Below are 26240 nucleotides of genomic sequence, written 5' to 3' on the forward strand. Positions count from 1 at the left end.
TTTATAAATACGTACTTGGAAAAAGGAATAGGAGATTCGTGTTTTGCAATAGAATCGAAAAGTGCAAAGTGCATTTAAAATAGTGATTCGATTCTTTCGGTAAATGAGTATCATTGTGTGCGATGGAGGGGTGCGAAAGCATTGTGTTGAATTGAAACGCAATGGACCTTAAGAACCTTTTGCATTGCGTTAGTTTTGCACGACGTATGCATACAGAATTTTCTTTTCGTTGAAATTCTTCTCTTTCGGAAAAGTAATTTTACTTTATATTATACTGTATTTCAAAAAAAAGACAAACTGTACCTCTAATACGTTTTAACAGTTGATGGTATTTGATTGAATATGTGTGTGTATGATCAAATACTGCACGTCGATAAGGAGCATCGCTAACTGTTGGAGAATTGTTCGATGAAAATCAATGTACACTGGACAAAAGTGCCGATCTAACGGTCGTTCAAGACGCAAATGGAAATAATGAAGTATGTAATAATGAAAATACCGACGAAACGTTGTGGTAATCCGTTTCTATTTAAACAGAAGAAGAGAAAGAAAGAGAGAAAGGCGTTAAAAAAATATACGTATGTACATATTTGTGGGTTAAAAGAAATTTTCTCACAGTCAGCAACGTTGGTGAATTAGGTATCGATCTTTCGAAACACACGAGTCGTGCATTAATTTCCACCGGTACAACTGCAAGTATCTTACAGGCTTTCACAAATTTTTATCACGCATTGGTGTTAGAGGTTGCGTTAGATACCGACCAGTTTCACTTTTTACGCTGGTTCAATATCTACTAATTACAATTCTGCCACGTAACCTTCGATTACGATTCCCGGTGCAATTTCCTCGGTGACACTCTCTGACATCGGATTGTTTTGATCTTTAGCGTATGGATGGTTCTCTCCCCAAGCCCCTTCCTTCGCATATTTCTCAGACATTCTCACCATCTCGTTTGGACTCCATTCGAGGGAATCTCTACGAGTTTGTTCGGTTTTGTACGCAATGTTTGGTTCGGTTTCACGAGCTACGTTTCCACGATATCCCAAACCTGGCAGTGGTGACGGAGATTGAGAATAGCTATCGTAGACAGGGGTACGCTTCATCGATGCTCGATGGTGACTCGTTTTTTTCAGCATCGCCTGTCGAAATATAGCGAATGTATGTCACCCACGATAGCTTCGATGAGACGCGGTATGATCTCGTTGCCTGTCTCACCTGAAAATTGAACGGCGGTTCGTCGCTGTCCTCGTTACCGTCGTAATTACTTCTACGACCCATCATCTGTAATTCTTGGATAGGGTTGATCCTGAAAGGAGAAAAAATGATATGACGAAGAAGGTACTTTTATCGAGGCGAGGTCTAATCTAGCGTGATCGAACCGATTAGAAATGCTACTCTTGGTATCGAACTCCCAATCGTGGCTAGTAACGTCTACGTTGGCTTTATCTTGAACGTCCGTGTAGATGGAACTCTTGGTGGTTTTCATCGGTGCTGGTTTTGGCTGGTCAAACGGAACAGGTGGAGGCGGTGCGTGTTTTTTAGATCGTATCGACCCACTATTATCGTAATTCTGAATAAAATGGAGGAAACGATTGGTATCGGGTCTAGGTCCGCGAGAATTCGATCGATAGACAACTTACTGAGCGAGGATTATGAGCATCTGCGGGTGGCAGAGGGCTACGGCTACTCGAGGGACGTTGAATCTCAAAATGATCCATTCGGCTTCCGGATGACTCGTCCGGTGGACACCGGACCGAGATGTTCGGGTCTCTGGAAAACGGAGTGTCGATCAGAGTCTGCCCCTCGATCTCCGGTTGCGCCACTCGATGTGGCGAGCTCGTAGTTTGAACCGCGACGTCTGAAAAATGTAAAGCAATTCGATGGACAGTAAGTTCTCCCCAAGGAAAAGAGTGTTGCTACTCGGCTCAGGCAATCGACATTTTTTCCTCTTCGTGTAATTTTCAACATCGTAATTGCGATTGAAAGAAAAAGAGAATCCGATGAAACCAACGCCGAGTAGGACGAGGTACGTATACAGAATGATAATGATGGAAGTGTTATCGTTTGTTCGTTCGTTCGAACAGGGGTGAAAGAAACATTCTGTGTACGTAGTCGTCGATGTTGAATTAGATAGAGAGAAAGAGAAGAGAGCGATACTTGAAATGTACGAAAAAGGTATGAGAAAGAGAGCTCCTGTTCTCGCGTCGATAAAGTGTGATAGGCACCTCTAATACGATTGCCCCTCATGGTCCAAGGCACCTTTTCTCTCTGTAATGGTGCATCCCAGGCTTCGTGCTCGTCATCAGACACCGGTGCGAACGCAGATCTGCGAGAATGTATTTCTCAGTTGACGCCATACGTCTCCAAAGTGTTCTTGTGCGACTCTTACGACGAGGGATAGAGAGACAGCACAAAACGGAGAACGAAAAATAATCATCAAAATTTGTGTATGCCCGTGCAAAGAGTGAAAGATCCGAAAAAATGGATCTACACCAATTACGAGGCTGCTTACGTCGAATTTCAAGTTTTTCGCCTCGTGCAACGTTGTTACGAGCAAAAATTATGCAACGGGACGTGATCAAAACATAAATGAGCTACATGTGCCATACTGCATACGATTATGGATGCGATTAATGGTAAATGAACTTCGTTGGAACGATCAAATCCATCGTCTGAGGTTTTCCACCAATCCGGGCCAATTGATCGATTTCCGGATACACCTATAGTGTAACGGGAAAATATCGACAGGTGACTAATGTTAAACCGACTCACCCAACACCTCTCCGTTCTGTGCTCGTGGAAAGAAAAGGTAACTCGTTGTAAAAGTTGAAAGGTAACTTGTGTACTTGGGGTGGTTTCGTCTGGCCTAAATAAGCTGTAGCTGGAATGTTTGGGTCGACTCTATCTATGGATATTTGTTCATTCGTCGCTTCGAGAGACGCTACTATCGCTTGATTGAATAGATGTACCTGATGGAAAGAAAATTCAATAGAAAATTTGTCGCGCGGTGTAAAGATAGAAGAGAGTAGATAAGAAAGAGCAAAGATTTCGCTCACTTGTTGGGATAACTGCACGAGGTCTTGATAACGGGCTGCACGGTACCGTAGAAGGACTTGGAACATGCTCTTCGACCTCCACTTGCTGCTGTACATTCTGACCATATCCATCGTCTCCGGATCCATCTTCTCCTTCCCCAGAAGTGGCGCCGTTTCCTTCCTCACTACATACCCCTTGTAAGCTGTTTCGTAGATATAAAATGTTTGTTTTTTTTTATACAATACATTATACTGGAAACGTATGAACACCGAGGTGACAATAGCAACGACTGCAACTATTGGGCTCGTCAAAAATCAAATATCTTTTCCTTCGACTAGACCTCGTTCGCCCTACCTTTCTGGATCATTATCGCTGCTTCGTCTTCCGACAATTCCACTGTTTCCTTCCTCTTTATAGACGCTTTCTTCACTGAAACAGTACCTGTTAGATTTCTCGTCACGAATGGAAAAAGTACGAGCCTTACAAAAAGTGTGGAATGCGACGGAAATTAGGAATCAACGGCTCGCACCGAACGTTGCTCTCTTCTAATCATCAAGTGTACCTACCAGCTTCTTTTCTGACGCCCGATAGAATTTTGGTCGCCATGTTTTTTCGCGCCAGGAACGCTCTCATCATACATTGCACTTTGATTATCTTTTTCACCTGAGTCTCGTACAACCGCGAGAGATACTCTTCGTTATAATACTTTAAAAAGACTTTGGTCTTGCCGATCATCCAGCCCTCCATTTTCAGTCTGATTAGCAATAGCCGACAGTTGTCTTTGGTTATTTCGACGTTCTCATCGAAATCGAACGCTAGAAATTTGTATCTGGTAACGAAGAATTTTCGATCGATAAGAGGAACGGTTAATAGAGTCGCGCGTGAGTCACCGGGAGGCATTTAGAGGCAGGTTACCTTCGAAGAAACTCTTGAAACGATATTCTGCAAGGGTAACCGCGTTGCCTGGCTTTGGCTGTGTTTAGCACGGCCAGCGCTCTAATTTGTTGTCTGACGACTTCCCGATAGAACCCACGAGGCGCCCCTTCCAGGTCGGATCTTACACACCTGACGAAATGCATACCACCTCCGCCACCTGCCGAAAGGTTCTTCAGGATCTGTAGGCTGGCCGATTTGAAGGTAGTCGCGCACGTTCTCATTTTCCTAGTCTGAGAGTACTGGCCGCGGGATTCGGTGTTGAATCTCTGTTTAAAACAATCGCGAACTGCCATCACCATTTCTTGCGCTTCAACATTATCCATTTCGTCGGGATATTCTTCTTCTTCTTTCATTTTTTTAACCGATCGAACAACGATATTAAGCGAAACCTTACCCTTAGTTTCGTGGTTTCCTGCATGAGCGCGCCCCATTTGCCCTTCGACGTCTTCGAATCCGCGATCTTTGGGTGTTCAATGACAATGGTCAAGTTCCCGGACTTGCTCAGTTTGTTCGTGAACATCTCTTTTACGGTTTCGATGCTCGATTGCCTGAGCATTTCGATCATCTCCGGCGGAATGAAGTCCCGATTCTTCTCGGCGATCTCGCTAGCGTCGTAAACCAATTTCCCTGTGTAATGAGCGACGGTAAATTCGTGGGAACTCACCGGTTTTATATAAACATTGTCCGATCGTTGCCGGAGTTTGTTCATGATGTATTGATAATCGAGCATCGTTTTCGATGCAGAGTCGATTATACTGAATAAACCTCTGTCCCTGTTCATTAACTGATCCATCGCCTCCTTGTTGTCGTAGAAGTGCACCGTTTGCACCGGTATCTCTTCTTCCTCTTGCTCGTGCTACGAGATCAAGATTGTCATTACAAACACGTACGCGTCTACGTTCGCTCAGAATTTTCTTATCGAGACGTACCATTTCCCAAGCGAATATCCTTTGGTTGTAATAATACTGCATCTGCTCGTTCATGGTGTTTATCAGCAATTGCTCGATACGATTTATCGCGAAGCATTCGAATCCGAAGAGGTCCATCACGTTGATCGCGTATTTGTCGCCGCTGAAACGTAGAGACGTTTAAGGTAATTTCAATCTCCGTCCCGTTCTCGCTCGATTTCGTTTCGAAACTCACAATAAGGTACGAGTAACCATAAACTTGTGATTGATAGTGTTCACTATCCAATCGACTAATCGTTGGTAGACCGTGTTAGCCAATACGTCTCTCGCTTCTCGCGCTTCCTCGCAACTGTGCTTCCGACGCACCACGCTTCCCTTGACAAGTACACAATAGTTAAGCAACGCCCAGATGAACTTCTTTTTATCCAAGTTGAGAAGTTGTGCGACTGGAACCGGAAGAAACATTCAGCTATTAAGCTTTGAACGGATGAAACGTTAGTCTATATCGTACCTCTGTTGGCAGCCTCGTCGTTGTCCATGTCGGCTTCTCCGTTGTTACCCTCGACGAAACGGATCTCCCCCAAATTTATGATCGCTGCCAGTACATTCCAAATCGTTTCGTAGTGTTCATCCATTTCCAGTATCTTTAGGTTTTCCTTCAACTCCTCGAATTTAACCACATTCCCGCGTGGATCGTTTCGAACCTTGAACGATCGCTTCCGTTCCGTTCCTTTTCCGCTTATTCTCAGGTATCGCGACTTTCTGCCCGGCAACAATTGATACTGTTTCAGCTTGCCCATGGCGTCGAGGCCGTCGTAAAAGTAATAGAACACGTGATAGTTCGATTGATTTCTGTTGAAAACATATTTCCGGTGATTATACCGCCACGTCTGTCGGAACGTAATATCTCTAAATCTAATATCCGAGCAAATCGCCGGCGAGCCGAACTCGAACCGCGGAAAAGTATATCCAGTAATAGAAGATCGTAATCCCACGGTAACGTAAACAGCAGAGCCTGATCTTAACCTGTCGCCGGTAGAAACACGCCATTTTTCTAGCTGATACAACCAAAATATGCCGCCAGAGGCTTTCCCGGAAGACCCGTACGTGGTTTGTATTTCCAACACGCATCTGGTCGAATTAGGGTTGAGGGGTGTGGCGGCGTTGGTGAAAGCGTGAATCACTTTGATAGCGCGCATCAGTCTCGCTCCGGTGTCTTGGAGGCTCTGAAATCAACCGGGAGCCTCTTCAAGATTGACGCTCTTCCGATTTACCCGATTAATACCCGCGACAATCGCTTACTTTCCCCAAATACATCAGGTGCTGGACGAGGTGCAGCATGTTGGTCGTTTTCCCCGAGTTACTCTCGCCAGCGAATAGAATGTTCTGAGTCTCCTCGTTGTGCAACAGATCCTGATAGGCGCTGTCGGCTACGGAATATATGTGAGGCGCGTTGTCCGACCGCGATTTGAATTGATACTTGGTGTGATACTGTAATCAATGGAAATGTTTCATGCGACGGGGGATCTCGTACGATACTCAAGTTTCTTCGACGAACGATCCCTTACATCGCACCCGTATATGTCCTGTTGCTCGTTCGGGTTCAAAGTCAACAGTATATCTCCGATGAAGCTGTGGTAGTAACCCTGTCGCAGTCTCTCGTGTAGTTCGTCCAGGATCGTGTCTTCCGTTAGCGTTTCGAGTGCGGCCAGATCTTCCATGAACATAGGCTCCAAAGGATCGGTTTGGTGGGTCTAAATCGGGCAGAGATAAAGGTGTGTATCTAGCAATAAGATTGCATCGTGTTTGCTCGAAACGTTACCTTCAGAAAACCCTTTCGAACTATTACTTCCGGTTTCCGGTCGGCTCTGCCTATCGCGCAGGTGTCCATCATTAATACCTTGATCTCTTGCGATAGCTAGAAAGATCGTTTTCCGTTATCAGTTCTCCCTTTCTTTCGAATACTTATTGTTTCGAAATGTTTGTCTCGCAGCGTTACCAGATAATCGTTTTGAGGTGATTCCGTTAGAAAAGGATGCTCGGCAATTTCCATCATGAACGGTCGGTTCTCGGGATCTTTCTCCAAGCACCTGGAACGAAACGAACGCGGTATTAATAGAACGAAGCGTGGTACGGATTTTTCGGACACGTACTCGGCAATGAAATCGTTGAAATTTTGCGACCAATTCGACGGTCTGATTAAATTCGGGGGAGGATTTCGAACGATCTGAAAGAGCGCTCTGGTCGGATGCATATCTTGAAACGGTGGGTATCCATCGGCCAGCTCGATCGACGTGATCCCGACCGCCCATACGTCCGCTCTGTTCCCGTAACCGACGTCGGAACTGTTCCCTTTGCTCATCGCAACTTCCGGTGCCATCCAACTGGGCGATCCAATGCACGTGTGCCTTTTCTCCACTTCACTTTGAACTATCCTCGACAGCCCGAAATCGATCAGCTTCACTTCTCCCTCTTTGGTCAGCACGATGTTATTGCCGCGAATGTCACGGTGCATCACGTTGTTCTCGTGGAGGTAGATCAGCGCCTGGGGAGTATGGTAATTCGTTCAGATCGGAAAGGCAGATGCCTTTTGTTAAACGTTCGCCTTCGACTGGACGGTTCTCCCAAGTAGAATTTCGTCGAGAGCGTGTAGACACTTTGGCGTACCTCGTTCTTCGCGAGCATTTATTTCGCGTGTAATTTGCCGGCATTAAACGTCAACGTGGCCTGATTTACCGCACGAGCGACCATGGACGAATCGCTACTGGGTCCATGGAACACGTACCGACGCGAACGAGACGAAGAAGACGAAGAAGAAGAAGAAGAAAGGGTTGCGTGCACTTGAAAGAGAGAGAGAGAGAGAGAGAGAGAGAGAGAGAGAGAGAGAAAGAGAGTAAAAGGAGCGAAGAGGAATGTTCGCGCGTGGTTACACTGGAAAAACTGTTGATACAAGAGTATCGTTAGCTTCGATCGAATTCGTTTGGAGATAAGTTGATAGGTCGATGGGTGTTGGAAACGCGGACCGCTTCCACGCGGTGGAAGATAAAAAGCGTTCGCGCGCGACTTCATCGAGGTTCGCGGAGTTCTCACGGCGGAGATAATTAGCAGAACCCATCGATTTTACGCGGTCCCGGTGTTTTTGCGGAGAAACCGAGCCGCGAACCGCGACCGCGCGCGTATCGGGTATACCGAACGGAAAGGAAACGACGCACGATTCGAAACGGAAACGCGCGTTTTACCCTTTCGCCCGATCAGGTTGCATGCGTTTGACGCGTAAATGACACCCGTCTAACTCCGGTGTCCAGCATTTTTTCCCTAACAGTTGCCTCCTCTCTCTTTTCAGTCCGCGGCTGTTCCACGCGGCCCGCGCGGAAAACGGGAATAGAGTCGGAGAAACGTTTCTCGTACGACATTACGTATAAATTATATTCCGCGAGGAGAGAAAGAGAACGGAATTGCGGAGAATTATCCCATTGTGACCGAGCGAATCGTTTCTCTAGCGAAATTATAGACCACGAACCGGGAAATGTTTGCGATTCTCCAGTTTTGTCGCGCGGCGGGCTCTTCTCAGCTTCACGGTAGGGACAAGAACGGAACGGAAGCGGTTCGCGTTCCAGATCTCCGGTGGATACCATCCAGAGAGATGGCTGCGCGAACAGCGGAGAAGGGCGAACGGTGGAGCGGGCAGCCTTTCATTTGCGAGCAGGTTAATTAGCGAGCCATCTCGCCTGTCTTATTTGTAATTTATACTCGGTTGAATGCGGCCCATTGACGCGCGCGCCTTTCGCGATCCTTTCCGTGTTCCCCGATTTTGCGCGCACGTAAACGCGAATACGCGGTGAATGCCAACGAATCGCGAAGTCACCCCGTCCTGCGGGACAGGCTCCTTTCGTCGACGCCGCGTACGACTTTTCGATCGCGTTACGGAACGAACCGGCTCGTTCCTCGCTCCCTTTGTTCGCATCCCGGCACCATTTTTACACCTTTAGCTTCTCCTCCCCTCTTCTCACCCCCGGCTTTTCTTTCTCCAGCTCGAGTCGGTCAAATTTAGAAACGCCTCCACGATTCGCGACGCCTATGCGATCACATCAAACACTCTCGATGGGTCACCTACCATCCGATACGATTATGTTAGAACCTCGATCCATTTCCACAGATTTACCTTGATCACTTCCCTCAAGATAAAGCTTATGTGCTCCTCGCGCATCTTCCTGTCCTTGGCTAGAAGACCGTGCACGAGATCCATTACGGGCCCTCCTTCGCAGAGCTGAAAATCGTTTAACAAAACCGATCATTAACCGGCGACGTAACGCTTCTAACGCTTATCGTCTCAGAGAGAAAGAGAGTCTCGCAGTCGGGGGAAGAACTACCCTAGTATGTACAATATTCTACGTTTAAAGTGTATATACATTGATCGTAATCACAGTTCAGGAAAGCAATCTTCGATTTGCATCGCTGTTTCGTACGCCGCGCTGATAGCTTGGCATTACTTGCGCGAAATTGCGGAAGCAATTTAATTCGACCGTTCGTGACGAAATTTAATTTTCCAACTGATCCCGCGTAATTGCTCCCTCTTTCTCTCTCTCTTTCTGTGGCGATCTCGGTATTCGATCGTTTGTGGAAAAATGCGATTAAATTCGAACAGTACTGCGGCGAATTCATCTCTATCCGGTTTCGTGGTCACGACGGACTCGGACGGGGAAGTATTTAGTCTTACGGTACGGACTTTAAGAGAGGACCGAGGAAGCACGCGATGCACGCAGTGGATGCATTCTTTCGAGAGAAGCCGCGCCGCGCGCAGCACGAAAACTTGGTCTACTGGCAAAAGGTTTGTGTTACGTGCCCGTAAAACCTGCCCGTGATACGATATGAAATACCATCGGCGATAAATCTTTGCCACATTGTCGTTGCGTGTCGTTCCTCGCTTCCCATTCTTTCTCTCAATCCGCTCTTACCCCTGCGAGTGTTTATCGTACTTTTTTCTCTCGCTTACGATTCACTTGCAAACTCGTTCTTTACTCTCCTCGTCACCCGTTCCTTTCCGCGCCACCTCTATAGTCCCGTCTAACCGCGCAACCGTTCCTCTAACGCGTATGCGTTAAATCGACCATCGACGGTTTGCTCGAGATAAGTAATAATATTTCGAGCGCACCGCGGAGGTCCACCCGTAAATTAAGGCCGCGACGTGCCAGGGCTCACCTGCGTACACGAACGAGTTTAATGATTGTTTAATGGCCGCGCGTGTCGTAAATTATCCGTGTATTCGACCGTCTCAAATGCTTGAAATTGCCTCCGGGTCCTGGCATGGGTACGTGCAGCAACTCTTCCATCGCCCTGGCCTTTCTTTACTTTTTTCTTTTCCCCCGCTGCCTCTTTCTCTCTTTCCCTAACCCCCTGCCCGCGTCCTATCTCTCACCCTCGTTACATTTTCTTCTCTCGCGTCTGTTCGTACAGTTTCCGGAGCTTTCGAGAACGCCTGCCTCACTTACCTCCATGACGAACCATATTTGATCGTAGTCCGTCTTCCTCCCGGATCTTCTACGATAGATCCCATAGAAATCCGGCAGATTCGCGTGCGATGCGAACTCTCGAAGGATTCTGTACTCCTCGGTGATCAGGGACACTGATTCTGGCGTGAGCTTCTGCACCTTCACCGCGACTCTTTTACTCCCTGCAAGAATACGTACACGGTTCTTTTCCTACATCTAAGCTACCTTGTACGAAGGGCGAATCGTACCCGCTTGCTGGTCGATCGCTTCGAAAACGTCTCCGCAGACGCCAGAGCCTATGCATTCCCTGAGGAGATAACGTTTCCCGGGGTCCTGTACGCTATCCAGGCGGTAGAAGGTATTTCTATCCTCATTGTCGAAGTCGTCATCCTGATCCTTGTTCCTTCTTCGTCGGTTCTGTTGTCTCCTGTCCTCTCTCTGGTCATAATCGTTCATCTTCGTCGGACGTTCCTCCTCCTGGCTAGCTGTAAAGCGTCGAGGAACGAAAAGATCGGTTGTTCGTTTTCCGGTTGAACGGAGGAAAACGAGAGGGAAATTCGCGCGTACGAAACATATCGAGAAGAAAATAAAATTTAAACGGTCCGACCGTGTTGCCGTCGAGCAAAAAACTCTCTGCTCCACCACGCGAGATGCGTTCGGTGGTACGCGAACGACAAAAAGTTCATTAATTTCGTTCTCGTTTCCAGGATAGAGTGCTCGTCGATGCAGTGGCACACAGGAAGAGGTCGTCGTCGCGTACCTCTTCACACTCACGGGGAACCGGGACCCGGTGGTGCCTCTTTCCATCTATTCGAACGACGAGAAGGTCGAGAATGACTCTTCGAAGAGAACGCTCTACGGGATTTTTTTACGAGAGACCAGGTTCGGCCGGTCGAGGGTTTCACGGCGCATCGGCACAAAGGTGAGTGCTAATTATATTCTTTCTCGAGTGCCGCGTGAACGAGTGGTAATCGCTAATTAGTAGCTCGCTTCCTGAAACCTTCCACGAGGGACGGCTAGTGCCGTCGCAGGAATTCGAAAGATATCGCGTTCGGTTCGAGGATCGGAAATGATCGCGGTTCGCGTTTCGTGCCTGCGAACGGTAAAGTACTTGGTTTCCACTTTTTTTCTTCCTTTGTTTTTTTTTTCTCCTCGTCGAGCTTAGGTAGTCTCTGTTACGCGAATCGACGAGTACGTACAGTTGTACCGATTCGCTGTCCGTCGTAACCACGATGCACGAGGCGAGCGCACGGTGGGAACTTGCGGGTTTTCCGTGGCTTTCCATGGATATAGGTCGAACGAGTATCGTCGCGGTTCTTTTGTCACGATAAGGGCAGTTTTGGAATTGATTCGCCGTTACCAACTGTGTGTGCCTGTCGGTACTTGTACGGCTTCCAAAAGGCTGCAGCGGTGCAGTACTTAATACATATCTCATTTATCGGATCCCACCGATTGCGTAAGAGTACTTAATGGGTTACGCGAGTCCGCGGTAATGGCTGGCGTTCTCTACTTTCTCCGTGCACGTACGAGCAAGATCGCGTTAGATTCGCGTAGATTCGTCGGTAGAGTAATCGAATCGAGTTTCGCGGTAGAGGTGGTTGTCAGGGGTGAACGCAGGTCACTCTGGTTTCGCGTAAATGCATTTAAGTTTCTGGGAGAAAATCGAGACGGACAGAGAGAGAGAGAGAGAGAGAGAGAGAGAGAGAGAGAGAGAGAGAGAGAGAGAGAGGGGTGAGAAACAAGGGGATTCGCGTCGTTAGCCAATTCATTTATTCCCGGTGGGTCGGCGCTCGTCCGGCATAATCCGTCGATTTGTCGGCGCGGCGTGTCTCGTGTAATGCTGCTTCTTGCCGCTTCTTGCCGTTTGTAATCGAAGAGGGAAAGGGAAAGGGAAAGGGAGAAAGGGTGAGAAAGAGAGAGGGTGACGCGTCAGTGGCTATATGTGAACGAACGGACGTAAGAAACTCGGGTTGATCCACGATGTCGAACGACACGGTGGTTTTGTTCTGCTCGCATGCGATACGAGGACGGTGCACGGTGCACGGTGCTCTCGAGCTCCCTCTCAGTTTTCTCCTTCTGGTTCTTCCTTTTCCACGTTGTTGTTGCTCGTCGAGCGGTGCAGGTTTATCGGTACGACAGGGCGTTAAATTATTGATGCCTGACCGCGCGTCGCGAGAAGACGAACGAGAAGAAAGGGAGAAGAAGGGTAGAGGTAGGAGGTAGCGGACGGGTCCCGTGATTTCAGAAAAAGCTTTCCGTGCCACTCGGTCCATCGGTTCTTTCTCTCTCCGTCTTCGTTCCCGCGGCGAGCCGGCGATGCGGCGTTCTTCGTCGCGCGAACCCGTGCCGATCGCGAACCCGTGTGCGCAGGGCTCCGCGGTCTTTAAAAGGGAACGAGCGTGGGGGCGACGAAACGCCTGTTGTGGGAAAGTTCGTCCCCTCCGTACGACTCGAAAATCGCTCGTTTCCAATCGCCGCGAGTCACTCACCTCCGCGTCTCGCGTTCGTCACCCCTTCGGTCTCGATGAGATTAACCGAAGCGGACGCGAAGAGGGGCTGCTGCGCGATACCCGAAACGAGCCGTGTGGGAAAGTAGTGATATTCGAAGGTTCCCTGGTATAGCTCCGGAATGTTAGCACCGCGAATCCCTGGGAAGAACCACCGAGCATCGGTGCACCGGTGGTAGGATGAGAGGAGAAGAAGAGGAAGAAAAAGAGTCGCAGAAGCCGAAAACGATCGGCAGCCGACCGGTTCGGACCGGTTGAAAAGGGTTTGACACTCCTTTCGCCGGAAAGTACGGTAAACTGGTGACAAGTGGCTCGTTCTCCTCGCTTTTCTGTATCTCTCCTCGGAAGAGAGCCAGCGGCCCGGCTGCCTCTCGTACCTTTAAACGCATCGCGACGCCTTTCCTATCCGCGTCGAGACGGAAAAACGAGCGGACGCTCGTAGAAGCTGGTAGACGCGAATCGTCCTCCTCTCGATTCGGCGGCGATCGATTCTCGCGCCGGCCGCGTCGTCTCCTCGCGTAACCTCTGGAAAAACTGGCGTATCGGCCCCGCGCGACAATATCGCGAACCTCGCCGATCGATCTTGCCTGCCGGACAGGACGCGGTATATACCCCACGTCAGGCACGAGGCTCGCGCTTCTTGCCCGCACCGTTACCATTTACAGATTCTCCAGGATCGATCCTTTCGGCAGATAACACGCGGGATTCCAACGCGGAGGTGTCGCTGTTCTCGCGATCGAGCGAACATCGAAAAATCGCTGGTTCGTTGCTGCTGCGCCCGTACGTTATTTCCGTAAGGGGGTTAATCGATACCGAGAATCTCGTCGCTGTGCTTGTTCCTCGAAGCTCATGCAACATTTAACTTTCCGCTATATTCTCTCGATGCTCGCGCTTGCGATTCTCCTCTCCGTTTTCATTCGGTTCTGCCTCTTACCACCGATCCGTCTTCCCGCGGTTTTTCTACTTCTCCTCCGCTTTTTTTTCTTTTCTCTCCCTGCCATTTTCATCTCCCCTCTCGTTCCCGTTGGAAATACCGATACGTCGCGGCGGCTACCGGCGCGTGTGTCCGTCTTCGTCGTTCTTGCCCGACCGAAGTTGGTCCGGGACGACACCTGCTTGGATTTACCTCCACTCGCCGGTGGCTCTTCTCCTTGTTCTCCGCTCCATCCTCTCCGCTCCTCTGTATTTACGGATTTCTCTCTTTTTCACCGTCGTCGTTGGCAAAACACGTTGAAACACATGTTCCGGCACCTTCGAGACGCGCACCGTGGAACGTAAAGCACCTCGCGTACACACCTTCTCCTCTCTTCTATTCTTCTCTTTTCCCATTCTTCTTCCCTCATCTCCTCCTCCTCCTCCTCCTCCTCCTCTTCCTCCATCTCCTCCTCCTCCGTTGCCGCTTGCCCCCTTCCCTTCTTCGAGACATTTTCACTCTCGAATAACCCTCTCCTTCTCGGTGGATCCTCCTCGCCTCTGGCCGGGTGAAACTTGTTAATTGCGACATTATTCGTGATCCGAGGAGGATAAAGTCTTGGTGCGTTTCGGCACGGAAGCTCGCGGCCCTCTGGCATCCGAACGGGATCGGGATAAATATCGTCGAATTCCACCGCGGTTCGTTCTCCAAATTGGATGTCGGCCTATGCAGGGTCGCGGGTAGCTGCGCTCGCGGTTGACGCGAACTCACGGTTGACCGGTTCCACTGGGGATTTTGTCGGCGGTTCGCGTCATCGGTTTCCCGAGCGAGTCGACGGGCTAGAGAGGTCTTTGGCTGCGTAAGATCTAGCGACGGACGGAAACGCGAAGGGGTTCCCACGGAAGGTGTAAAACACTTACTCGTAAGGGAGAAGCAAAGGGGGCGGGTGCTCTTAGCGTGGCTCGCGATGAAACTCACCTCTAATTAAAACGTCTGGCAGGTTGTGCAGGCCCTGCGGCGTCCACCCTCGCAATGCTCGCAATGCTCGTGTCCCGGAGTAAGAGCCGAGCTCTACGACGCTCGTGTAGGGCGGTAGTCACGATTGCGTCGAGGGAGCGCAGTTGGGGAGGGGTGCTTGGCTTCCATGATCCAATAACGCCGACTTAATTAACTAACTGCTAACTCGCAAGCCTGTTAGCTCATTGATTTCGTTCCCGGGATCGACGTCCAGCCCCAACTCTTTCTCCGGCTCTCGCCGTACTCTTTTCCCTCTCCTCTGTCTAAGGATCCTATCTCCTGGACGCGAATCGAACGCCCTGGCGAACCAACGGCTCGCACCCGACTCGGACGAAACGGCGGAGGACGATCCGTGGCCGAACGCGTAATCGTAATCGTTCGGGACGACGCGGAATTTGCGGAGGACGCGCGCGCGTACCTACGTGCCGCGAATTACAAAGGAAAAGTAAAAACCGTCGCGTCGTGCTCCCGCTTCTAATCTCGTTGGTTGGATCGATGCGCCTTGAAAAAGATCTACCGAGGGTCGCGCGATAAATTAATGCGCTTTATCGCGGCTTCTTCAGGGTTGCCCTGGCTGGCGCGGTCGTCAAAGGGAGCCGCGGTTAATGCGGGAATACGCGTCGTACCAGAACGCGACGCATCGTCTGGGGTGACGCGTCTTCTTGTCGCGGGAAGCTTCGACGCGGCTCGAGGACTAAACTCGCGCCGGTCGATTATTCCTCATCGATGCGAGTCTCGCCGCGTCGTTTTAACGCGGGACAGAGAGCTTCCCGATCGGTCGCGAAGTCGCGTTACAATCGTAACGGGAACGCTTTCGATCGTCGGCTATGGTTGTCGCGGTGAACGGAAACCCGTGCGGAATACGATTATGAAATAATCCTCGTCCAATATCGATACTAATCTAATCGGAATCCTAGTCATCGCGTCCACCGGTCTCGAGAACCTAATTTGCCATCGGTAAACTCGAGGGGCTTTCGGTGAGCCGCTTCCAGCGGCTGAGCCCGCGATCGCAACAATCGTCGATCGTTACCAGTCGATGGTAGGTTAGAAACGAAAGTCTCGAACCGTACCCCTACCCCATCGAGGAGTACGTGTGCCGCAATACCATTGAAACGGCGGCACATACGCAGGTAGGATTGGCACAGATTTTTCCAAGGTTTTAACGCGGGACAATTTATCGTTCGATCGATGGGAAAGAAGGTCGAACGAGTCTATCGGAGGAAGGAATAAAAGTAACGGGGAGGCTTCGGTCATCTGTAAATCTGTCCGAAAGGGTTACGGCTGCGAGAGAGATCTCCGCTCGCGGGGAACTGGTTGTAATCGGGCGCGTATCGATGCGCGCGCGTACGATACCCGTTGCGATCGAGCCGCGTCCGTGAGAATGAAACAAACAGGCCATCGTATTGGTCGAAGGAACTCTTTATTGTACGCGCAATGTTTAATATTAAATTGTATTACAATCGCATTCGTTCCGAATCTTACACACGCGCATTGCTTCTTCTAATAATACTGTGACGGAGGTGTTACAGTTGTTTTTTCCTGTTGTAATATCCATCGAATAATAATCTACTAATTAAATAGAGGCAACGTTATAAATAAATTATTGGCTCGCTTAATCTACCGATTAAATTATATTACTCGCGCGGCGAACATTGCCGCGAACGACAGCGTGTGCTAAGCGTGAATGAAAAAAGTACGGTCGCCGAGTCGGCTCTCGATCCTCGGCGTCGATTACCGTCGGGTGAACCATGCATTCAGGTTCAACCGACGAGTGCGCGTGTCTGGAAAAAGTCCTCTACGGTTGATTCGCTCGTTTCAAACGTCTCCCATCGCGGCCCTCTCAGGTGAGATTAAAGCGATGCGATTTTCAGCGACGAGACGACGATCAAAGCGCGTGCCCTGATCCGATTTTTAAATCCGTGTCATCGAGGGTCGCTCGTTGCACGTCGCCTCTACGCCGCCGTCCCGTTTCTCCAATCGGTCCGCGTAACGTTCGTTTCACTTGCAAACCGTGATCCACTCTTCCACTGTGCAGTTCTGACACGCCACGGAGCAACACCATTGGAACTTGCATCTGCATCTCTCGACGCGTCGTTGCCTGACGACGTTGTAACCGCGGCCGCAACAGAGGCTGTTGCACGCGTCCCCGCCCGAGCTGGTCTTGTTGCATCTACGACCCGCGGTACCCGGTATGTCCGCGCTCGGGTCCCTCTCGCAGAAATTCGGCGACTTTTGATAGTAGAACAGCTGCTTCGCGAGCTCCCGCGGTCTTCTCTTCCGGCCACCGCCGCCTCCACCGCCACCGGAAGATCCGCCCCGATGTTTCCTCTGCCTCTGCCGATCCGGCCTTCTCCTCCGCGAGCCCCTCACTCTGGTCACAGGCGTCACGCTGCCAAAGTTGCTGTGCACGACTAGCACGGCGTTCCGGAACCGATCCTTGAGCGCCTTGCCGACTATCCGAAAGTCCGGCACCACTCTCCAGCAAGTCTTGAGCTCGCAGGAACCCGACATACCGTGGCACTTGCAGCGGACTTGCATGTTGCTCGCCACCGCCTGAAATTCCATCGATATCGTCACCGGGGGTCTCTCGAGCATCGAGTAAAGAAGAGAAAAGGAAGGGAGGAGAAAGAGGTCCACGAGTTGCGTCGCGCTGGTTGGCGAACAGTTAGAGAAGAATAGGATTCAGCGCGGCGACGAGTGGACGCGGATTGGTCAAGGGTTGCATGAACAGCGGCTGAAGAGAAAAAGGGGCAATTTCTTTTAGACAAAGAGGTGTCGCGTACAAAACAGTTAATGAGTCTACCGTTGGGTGGTCCAGCCCCGGGCTCCGTCTTAATAACGTCGAGGCGAGACCGAGCGTGGAGAGGTATACACGGTGGAGAGGAACGGACTCGGTTATTCTTCTACTCCTCTCCCCTCCACCCCTGTTCACCGTTTTCTTTTTCTCCACCCATCCCCTTCCACCACCCTCTTTGTACCCATTCTTTTCGCGTGGCTCCATCGGGTGAGAATCACCGTTAAAACCGCGAAGAACCAGCGGAACTAGCTGGAACGAACAAAAATACGGAGACGAGGGAGAGAGAGAGAGAGAGAGAGAGAGAGAGAGAGCTGAAGAATATTTATCGCGAGAGAGCAAGAGTCGGGAGAAGAAGGAGGAACAACGACGGGAGAGGATGAAAGGGAAGATTAATCAAACGGCTTTACCAAGCGGCCAGCTTGATTGTTGTGAAGATTGACCGTCGACTGCATATCCCCGAGCCTCTCGCGCGTGTCTAGGAACTGCCTCGAGAACTCCATGCCGTAGTCGAGGTTGTGAGAGCACCCGCCCCACTTCCATTGGGCGCCCCTGACCTTGGCAGGCGGCTTACCCTTGTAGCTCGACGGGTCGCATCCGCAGGAGAGCAAACGTCCCATGCTGCACGCTCGGGCCACGCTGTGCGCAACCCCGGCCGCGGAAATCGCGTACGCGAACGCGGTCTCCCTGTAACCTGGAACCAACAATTTCTTTAAACGCGTCCGCCGCTAGAAACCAAGATCGGGCGTCGTTGGGCAATAACAGGTCGGACGTTTCTTAGTTAACGCGTCGCACGGTGGACGGGGACGAGGGTAGACTGGTTAGCAAATTGCTCGCACGTCCACGTCGACGCCGGCGCACGGACGAGAGTAATATACGCAACGCGACAGCGGCTCTCTCTTTCTCTCTCTCTCTCTTGGGCAGCTTCTGCCGCGAACCAGCGGGACACCGCGGAGCCGAGCTTCCGTAGAAGGAGCTTCGGTAGCGAGGCGGACGCGACGGATCGTTCGACAGACAGCCATCGGAGGAAGTTCAGAGGTAGATTATTCAGCCGTCCGTCAAAACAAAGCGTGGCCATCAACAGCGGCGGCCGGCAGGCATCCATTCACCGCTTGTATAACCGATCTCACGCTGAGCTTACCGCCGAGGACGCGAGCCACCGGTACCCGAACTCTTTTGCGCCGATTCTGTCAGCGACTCGGCCGTATCCGGGGAGGATTTCGTCCGGGGAAATTCGTCGATCGAATTGCTCGAATAAAAGCTCTCTCCTCGTTGGATCGACTCGGATAAGTGATGCGACGTCAACTGTACTCTTTCTTCGCTACCTCGAAGGGCTCCCGTCTCCGCAGCCGTTGCCGCGAGTCCGATTGACGGATGGCCGATCGTCAAACCGCAATGGTGGCTGTCAACTTACAAACGATACGACACACGACTGCCGGCGGGCATGCGGAATACGCTCCTCGAAACTGCCCCCTTCGCCGCGAAGGCTGCTCGACAATGCCCGAGACAACGCATTACTCTACCCCGGCCGTCCACCCGTGCCGCGAAAGAGAGCTACTCCGATCCACGAATACCGGGCGGTATTTGCAGTATTCATGAGAGCAAAGATACCGCGGAGACGCGCTAAAGGCACATTCGTGAGGATTTGTGGTATTCGTTCCCGACACCCGATCAGCCACCGCGTTGTCGTTAGAACGACCAACGCGTTCTTCGATAGAACGAACCAACAACCCTTTTGTTCTTCCGTTTCGTTCAGTTCGAGCCAGACTCGCGGTTTCCTTCGGTTCTCTCTAATTTCGCCTCGTCGAGGAGCAATCGGGCTGATCGAGGAACGAGTCGAGCCACCGATCTCCCTGAAACTCGTGTCGCGATTTCATCCGAGGTTCTCCGAACGTCTCCTTTTACCTTTGGAGCGTGTTCCGCCTCGGTGAGGAATCGTCCTCGAACGACGGATCCGTGGATGGACCGCGACAGGACGGATCCGTTTCGGTGAACGAGATTGGACAGCCGGTACTTGATTACGTCGCCCTTCGTCGACTATACCCGATAAACCCGGCGACGTTAAACGGTCGACAGAAGCGGCGAGGTATCGGAACGCGAGGACACGGGCAGATTTTCTGGAGATCCTCGGCTCGATAGAAACGTCGCGGATAACAGGGCGCGCGTTCCGTTTCGAAGGATGATAACCTCGCATTCGGCCGGCGCGGTCCCGGTTTCGGGACGCGAGGGGACGAAAACAGCTCTTTATATGGGCTCGCGGCCGGTGGGAGGGGTGGCTGAAAGCTTGCGCTTTATACGGCTATTGGCAGCAACTGTTTTATAATGCAGATAACTGTTGGAGGGCTGCGCAGCTACTGTAACTGCCGTCGTTGCTGTCGCCGGTCCCGGCAGCACGGTGGTAAGAGGAGCACAGGGGACTCGTAATAAATCCTCCGCGGGGAGTTGTACGTCTCTTCTGTTGGACAGCGGAGAGAGGCCGAGCTGGAAGGAAGAAGAGAGAACGAGGCTGCCGAGGTGCACAGTGGGCCACGCAGCCTCTTTACTCTTCGTCCGTTGACGCGGAGACGCGGTGACGGATGGCGCGCAGGCCTTACTCTGCTACCCCGTGTCAACCCCAAATCACTGTTTAGATAACTCAATAGATAGCGCGCCGTGCTCGGTAATGTTTACGGGAATCGTGCGCCTCCTTTCTTTCTTTCCCTCCTCTCAGGACTTTTTTACTTCCACCGCGAACGCGCACTCTCCAATACGGATCCGCTCTACGCCATTCTTCCACCCTTTCGCCGACCAATTTCCCAATTTACATTCTCCAGTATATCTCTCCGAGGTATCTGGAATCGTTTCTCGTCGACGGAATTTCGCAAACCTCCCGTACACACGATTCACGATCGTAAACACGCGGTTACAGTTTCTGGCGAACCAGCGAACGAGTCGAGGTACTCGCGTCTGGTTGTAGACCGCGTTGTGTGGCCCTCGAAGCCGGACAAGGTGCGGTGACACAGCTGGGGCGGTGGGGCAGAGGCGGTGCGCCGGTTTCGCGTACATTTCGTATAATACGCTAAATCGTTTAGCCGGGTTTCAACAAATACGTCGAAAAAACGAGACGCGCGAGTCAGCGAAGAGAATGGAAAGGAACGAGCAGCGAGGAACGGGCCGTGTCCGAGAGAGATTTAACGACTCGCGTACCCTTCGAGATACACGCGTAGCCAGGATGGATTCGACACGGTGGATTTTTCAAACGACCGCGGGGACCCTCACCTGCGCACCGATGTCGTACCTTTAAAAAGCTCTCGGGGCCCGTGGGTAATGGTAAAGTACGGCCCGTTTCTCGGAAGCTGCTGCCCTCTGACTTGCGAGTCGAACTCGAGCCACGATCGACCGTTCCCTCGGACGGTGGATAATCGGCGAATCGACCTTCTCCGGATCTTTTTCCACGAAAATCGGCGACTCCAACGGGGAGTATCGACTCGTACGCGTCGCAACCCTCGAGATCGGCGTTGGCTCTCGTTTCCTCGTGTTTCGTCCGAAGAAAAGTCACGGAATCGACACCTCCCGTTCTCTCCGGCGAGCAAAAAGAAGAGAAAAAAGGTGTACCGATCCACGACGACAGATAACGAGAAGACAGACGTGGCGGGCACCGAGATCATCGTGGCTACGGTGGATCTTAAGCTTTCAGGTCAGGTGCGCTCGATGTCGCGCTCTCGCGCACTCGCCCGACACGATATATGTTTCCTCTTTCGACGCACGTACGCGCCACGACGAATTTATATGTCACACTGGAATAGGACAGTCGAGGGGGCAATCTTCTCTTCTCTTCTCGTCCCGTCTCGCTCTCGGCCTCTTCTCTCGCTCTCGCCTGTGGATTTGGGACAGGTTCTCGGAGCTGGTCGCAACTAAGGCACACACACCGTATTCTGATTTAAGGAAGCGCACCAGCCTCTCGCCTACGCCGGTTCGTCAACGTCAACGACGTCGTAAAAGATTTCACCTCCTCCCCTTCAGAGAGAGTGAGAGAGAAAGAGGCCGTGGTTCGTCTAGGTTCGCGGCCATTAAAATGGTTTTTTTCTTTTCTCTTCTTTCCCCCCCTTCTTTCTTTTTTGTTTAGGTTGTGAAACGCGACGTTTCGTCGTTTCGTCTCGCGGTCCCGTTTCGCTGCTTACCTCTCTTGAGGAGAACGCTGCTCTGCTGCGTTCTACTCCTCGGCGTCAGGGATGAACAGTTCCACCTGTGCCACATAAACTGATGCTGGCACTCGGCTATCGCCATTTGCAGTCCTTTGATCGCAGCCACCGTCACGTCCGGATTTCTCTGGCATAGCTCTTGTTGCTCCTTCGTCAGCACTGGAATACCTTTGCAGACGACTGCGTTGCCGCTCACCCAATCGTCCACGGAGTTGCTCATTAAGCAGGTCGCGCTGCGAATCAAACGGAAGTTTACCAATTAAACTTTACCTCGGAGCCACCGCGCGGGTACACGGTCGCTTTTTCGTGAAAGCGGTCACGTTCGATCGCTTTGAGTGATTCCGGTCCCAGGGAATGTTAACCGGGGAGGAACATTCCTCGCGCTTATGCCACGCCGCAATCTCCTTTCGATCCGTGCGTCGCGTCGCGTCGTTTCGCTCTACGCAACTGTTACCACGCGTCCGCTGTCCGTTATCACGAATTCCCGATCGTGAACCGCAGCCGCTTTCGGACTCATCCGCGATTAAAACGAACTCCTCCGGCTTGCCTTCAGCTGGCCAAACGTAAAATTGCTGCGCCGATAAGCTCACCCTCCGCAGGCCTACTAAGAGGCTAGTTACGTTGGCAGCACGCGTTTCGATACGCGCGTGCATACAGCTGCGCGTCGTCTGCTTTCCGTTAGACAATTTTACGACGGATGCCGAGGTCGAAAGATCGCGCGATTGCCCTCAAAGAGAGCCAGCACCCGAATATCTGCTCGCCTTTTTCTTACCACCCTACCTCCCATCCCTACCGCCTGCTACCACCCCGTCCTCTGCCCTTTCGCATCCTCTACCGATAACGTCCATTCACGTCTCCGAACGAAGAGCTCTTAAACCGCTATCTTAAGCGACAGCTTCCACTCTTAATGGTGCCGGGTTACGAGGTACCGGGTGTTAATTAATTTCCAGATGAAAAGGAACAAAGAGGCGAGCGCTGGGGGAGCACGCCGAGGACGCGAGCGTAGATGCAGCTACCGAACCTTCTTCTGCTTCTCTCTCTCTCTCTCTCTCTCTCTCTCGAGGGGGTGTCTCGCGTTCGTGGACGATCGCGGTGGAAAAAGACGCGGCACGCTTTTTCGTCGTTGCTCGTTCGAGGGGTGTAACGTGTCCCGTCGTCGCAGCCGTGCGAACTCGTTCTTCCTACGGAAAGGGAGATTTCCATCCTTCGCGTCGCGGAGTCGAGTCGAAGCGGTCAATTCTTTTCTCCTTATTTTCTTCCTCGTCTTTTTGATTTGTTTTAATCCACTGTTTTATTTTTTTGTTTTTCTCTCGTTTTACCGGGGAGCGTTCTCTCGGAGTCGGGAAGGATGTCATGGACGGATGTAAGATCCTCGGTGGGACGGTGGTTATCTGCGGGTACAAATTAGCCGACGAGCTTCTCCTAAAGTAAAAGCTGTGTATAGCACCCGCGCGAACGAGAAAAAGAGAGAAACGAGAGACGTAAGGGGACCTCGAGGACAAAAGAAAAGAGAGGAACGGAAAGGTGGTTTCGCCGCAGTGTGGGAAAGGACGGTGGAGGAGGACCAAGATTTTAGGGTCGCAGAGGTTATTGAGGGCTCCCATTACCGATACACCGTTGCATCGCTGCTATCTTTCGCGCTATTGATGATCTACCGAAAGCAGATTAATGATCTTTACTACCCGAAACAAATTGCCAAAGACATCTCGCGTACCTCTCGCCAACCCGAGACCAACGGATTCCTTCCGTTCCACTCTCGCCCCCACCATTACCAGCCCCGTTCTTTCTCATTTTTACCCTTCCACCATTTCTCTTTTTCTCGTTCTCGCGTCGTCGCGATCGTTGTCGATAGAAATGAATACCGCGACGCCTTCGTTCTCCCAGCGAACCTTTGTCGCGCGACTTTTGGTCAATTTCGCAAGGGTGAAGAGGGAGAGAGAGAGAGAGACGCGGAGAAATCGTGCGCAACTAGTTTAGACGCGATAGGGATAAGGGTGTTGCGGGGCCGATCTCGGCTCGTATCTTTGGATCGTGTTCTCCGAACTCGTGGGAAATCGTCGAGCAAATCAAAGGTCGAAGACGCGAGAGCGCGTCCTGCATTTTTGCAATGATCCAAGGGGTCGCCGAGGAATCCAAGATGGCAGATGGCCGGGGATGCGCGTGTTTTATTTAACTTGCTCGCTACGAAACGGACGAGAGAGAGAGAGAGAGAGAGAGAGAGAGAGAGAGAGAGAGAGAGAGAGAACGAGAGGGGCGCCGAGGGAGAATCACGGAACGGAATTTCGCGTTTAATGGAGGTATACCCGCGGTGAGAGAACTCGTTACGAGCGACTCGCGAGAATTTCTGCGGTAGATATCGAATCGCCTTCGCTCCTCTTATTTTCGCGGGGCGAATCGGTACGCGCACGGTTCGCCAGGTTCGTTCCGCCGTTGTATCGTAGAGCTGGCAATATTTTCGGCTGACCCTGCTGCGCGACGATAAACCCGTGCGTACCGCGTGGGGTTGCTCGATTGAACGGTGATTCGGTGGTTAAGTGAAATATCAGGCCGATGGATAGTGGCAGGGTGTTAAACGAGCGTGTCGCGAAAACTGGTTTATCGAGCGTTACATCAGGGGAATTATTCGATGCCGTAATTCAATGCCGCGGCTGTATCTACGCGCGTGCATACACCAGAGGGAACGCGTCGGTGTGCACGCACGGCCTTGTTCCCGGATGCTGTTTGTAATTACATTACATTTACGAGGAGCCGCGTGGGCTCGCGAAGGAGAGTAACATCGGATGGTTCGCGTCACGGTTGGGACCGCGCGTCCTACTCGCTTACGTGGTCCGTGCCCACTTCTGTGTCCCGGAGACACAACATTGTCGCAAGATAGTCGCCGGGAAGAGTGTTTGTCCTTTCGTGTATACCAATACCACCTCTACACCGTCCTCTTACCGAGGACGAGCGCGAATCATATTCCTAGAAGCGAGTAACCAGCGAAGGAATTTATCGCGATTCCTGGAACCGTCCTCCGCGTTTAACTCGCGCGTCTCCGGAAAACGAGCGATTTCCTTCGCCGGTTCGGTTAAGAATGTTGTTCACGCGAAACGAACGAACCGCGTCGAAAGATCCTTTCGCCGAAGAAAGATTCGATTAGAGCGTGCAGAGCGTTCGACACAGTGCGAGCCAGATCGGGGAGGCATAATGAAGATCGCAGCGGGATCGTTCGTTGTTCCTGCCACGGAGCTGGTTCGAAAGGGCCTATTTGCACTCCGTCATTGTACTCTTGCCGGGAGACTCGACGGAGCGTCTCTATTGACAGATTCTTTCCGTAACAGCCGGAAAGAGAGGGGCATAGAAAACGGGCAAACGAAGCGAACCAGAGTCGCGAACCGTGGAGTCACCTGTGCGCAGGTATTCCTTCCTTTTTTTCTTTCTTTTCTCCTCTCCAACTGCTCATTCTCGTTTCTCGCGACATCTTCATTGTCGCGGTTACCCTTTCTCGGCTGGCGGATCTCTCGACGTCGAAGTTATCTTGTCCTCGCCTCGCGTACACACAGCGGTCGTTGCTGTTAAACTAAATAAACATCGCATCGTTCGGATCGCAAAGAAGAGATCTCGCAAAGACTCGACCAGACACGACATCGGATATCGAACGGGTATAACGCCGCGCCGACTTGCGCGCAATAACAAATTAGAACTGTGGATAAGATAAAGGAAGCATTCGCCGACGAGTGCTAACGGCGAGCAAATTACTTACCGACGATTCTCGAATAGAATCAGCAACAGGGCGATTGTTGGTCCGATTCGAACGACGATCCTAGACGGTGGTCCTTCGTAGACGCGTCCTGATCGGGAAGGAGGCATCCTGTCATCGCCCCGAGGACGTCTCTTATTCTTTTGCACGCGGTTTGCCCACTTTAAAAGAGTCGAGTGCGACCCCTCGTTCAAGGCTGCACACCCCTAGCACCCGAACGGAAGGACCCCTCGCTCGAGAGACGGTCCCGTCTCTCTTTCTTTCTTTCTCTCCGTTTCACTACGCTTTTTTTTCTCTCTCCCGAATCCCTCTCCTACTCTTCGTGTCTCCCGTCTCCGCCGCGGTGCCTGTGATCAGCAGCCTGGCACGCGTCGAGGACTCCTCCTCGCCCCGGGCACCGGCGCTTCTGCTTTGACGTTCCGTACGATTCGAGAGCTTCCAGTTTCGCCGCTTCGAAGGGTCGCTCCGAAAAACTACCCCGGAACGATATCCTCGATGACGATCGAACAGTTCGTCGACCAGCCACCGTTTCTTTCTTTCTCTTCCTCTTTCTCTCTCTCTCTCTCTCCCTCTCCCTCTACCTCTCGGTCTCCCTTACGTCCTCGCGCGTCCGGTTCGTCGGTACCGGAAGCGGGTTTCGCAGAGTCGCGAATCGGCAAACTGCTACCTACCGTCGACTTATTTTACGAAGATTCCTTCCTTCTTCCCCCTCTCTCTCTC

General features: G+C 51.5%; 4 protein-coding genes across 8 annotated transcripts in view; 2 read left to right on the forward strand and 2 right to left on the reverse strand.

The window, feature by feature from the left end:
• LOC143423365 (electroneutral sodium bicarbonate exchanger 1-like) overlaps positions 1–26240 on the forward strand; it is a 284457-nt gene that overhangs the window by 172325 nt on the left and 85892 nt on the right. The gene's annotated exons all lie outside the window — the stretch shown is intronic.
• Ninac (STKc_myosinIII_N_like and MYSc_Myo21 domain-containing protein ninaC) lies at positions 558–14893 on the reverse strand. Of its 4 annotated transcripts, XM_076894626.1 has the most exons (24): positions 14768–14893; positions 10618–10854; positions 10370–10551; positions 9043–9147; positions 7034–7425; positions 6880–6970; positions 6703–6798; positions 6449–6634; positions 6183–6371; positions 5907–6106; positions 5392–5732; positions 5116–5326; positions 4902–5043; positions 4367–4828; positions 3952–4238; positions 3603–3865; positions 3391–3465; positions 3057–3238; positions 2773–2969; positions 2226–2326; positions 1641–1858; positions 1380–1570; positions 1216–1306; positions 558–1139 (listed from the first exon to the last, which is right to left on the reverse strand). In XM_076894626.1, exons 2-24 carry the CDS (start codon positions 10823–10825, stop codon positions 798–800), a joined length of 4752 nt encoding a protein of 1583 aa, XP_076750741.1. In that variant the 5' UTR covers positions 10826–10854; positions 14768–14893; the 3' UTR covers positions 558–797. The 4 variants fall into 4 exon arrangements, 3 of the variants coding, with proteins under 3 accessions (XP_076750741.1, XP_076750742.1, XP_076750743.1); XM_076894627.1 differs by lacking the exons at positions 558–1139; positions 1216–1306 and having other exon boundaries at positions 1397–1570; positions 1641–1770; XR_013101824.1 differs by lacking the exons at positions 558–1139; positions 1216–1306; positions 2226–2326 and having other exon boundaries at positions 1431–1570.
• Positions 11076–26240, forward strand: part of LOC143423377 (protein Wnt-6) — a 48698-nt gene continuing 33533 nt past the window's right edge. For both annotated transcript variants that reach the window (XM_076894646.1, XM_076894644.1), the window contains exon 1: positions 11076–11291. In XM_076894646.1, coding sequence (XP_076750761.1) covers positions 11203–11291 — 89 coding nt within the window. In that variant the 5' untranslated portion in view covers positions 11076–11202. The remainder of the gene's footprint in view (positions 11292–26240) is intronic.
• On the reverse strand, positions 16791–26080 carry Wnt10 (Wnt oncogene analog 10). The gene is made up of 4 exons (XM_076894641.1): positions 25524–26080; positions 21761–22014; positions 18011–18294; positions 16791–17359 (listed from the first exon to the last, which is right to left on the reverse strand). Exons 1-4 carry the CDS (start codon positions 25628–25630, stop codon positions 16805–16807), a joined length of 1200 nt encoding a protein of 399 aa, XP_076750756.1. The 5' UTR covers positions 25631–26080; the 3' UTR covers positions 16791–16804.

Source organism: Xylocopa sonorina, chromosome 5 (assembly GCF_050948175.1).
Source record: "Xylocopa sonorina isolate GNS202 chromosome 5, iyXylSono1_principal, whole genome shotgun sequence".
NCBI lineage: Eukaryota > Metazoa > Arthropoda > Insecta > Hymenoptera > Apidae > Xylocopa > Xylocopa sonorina.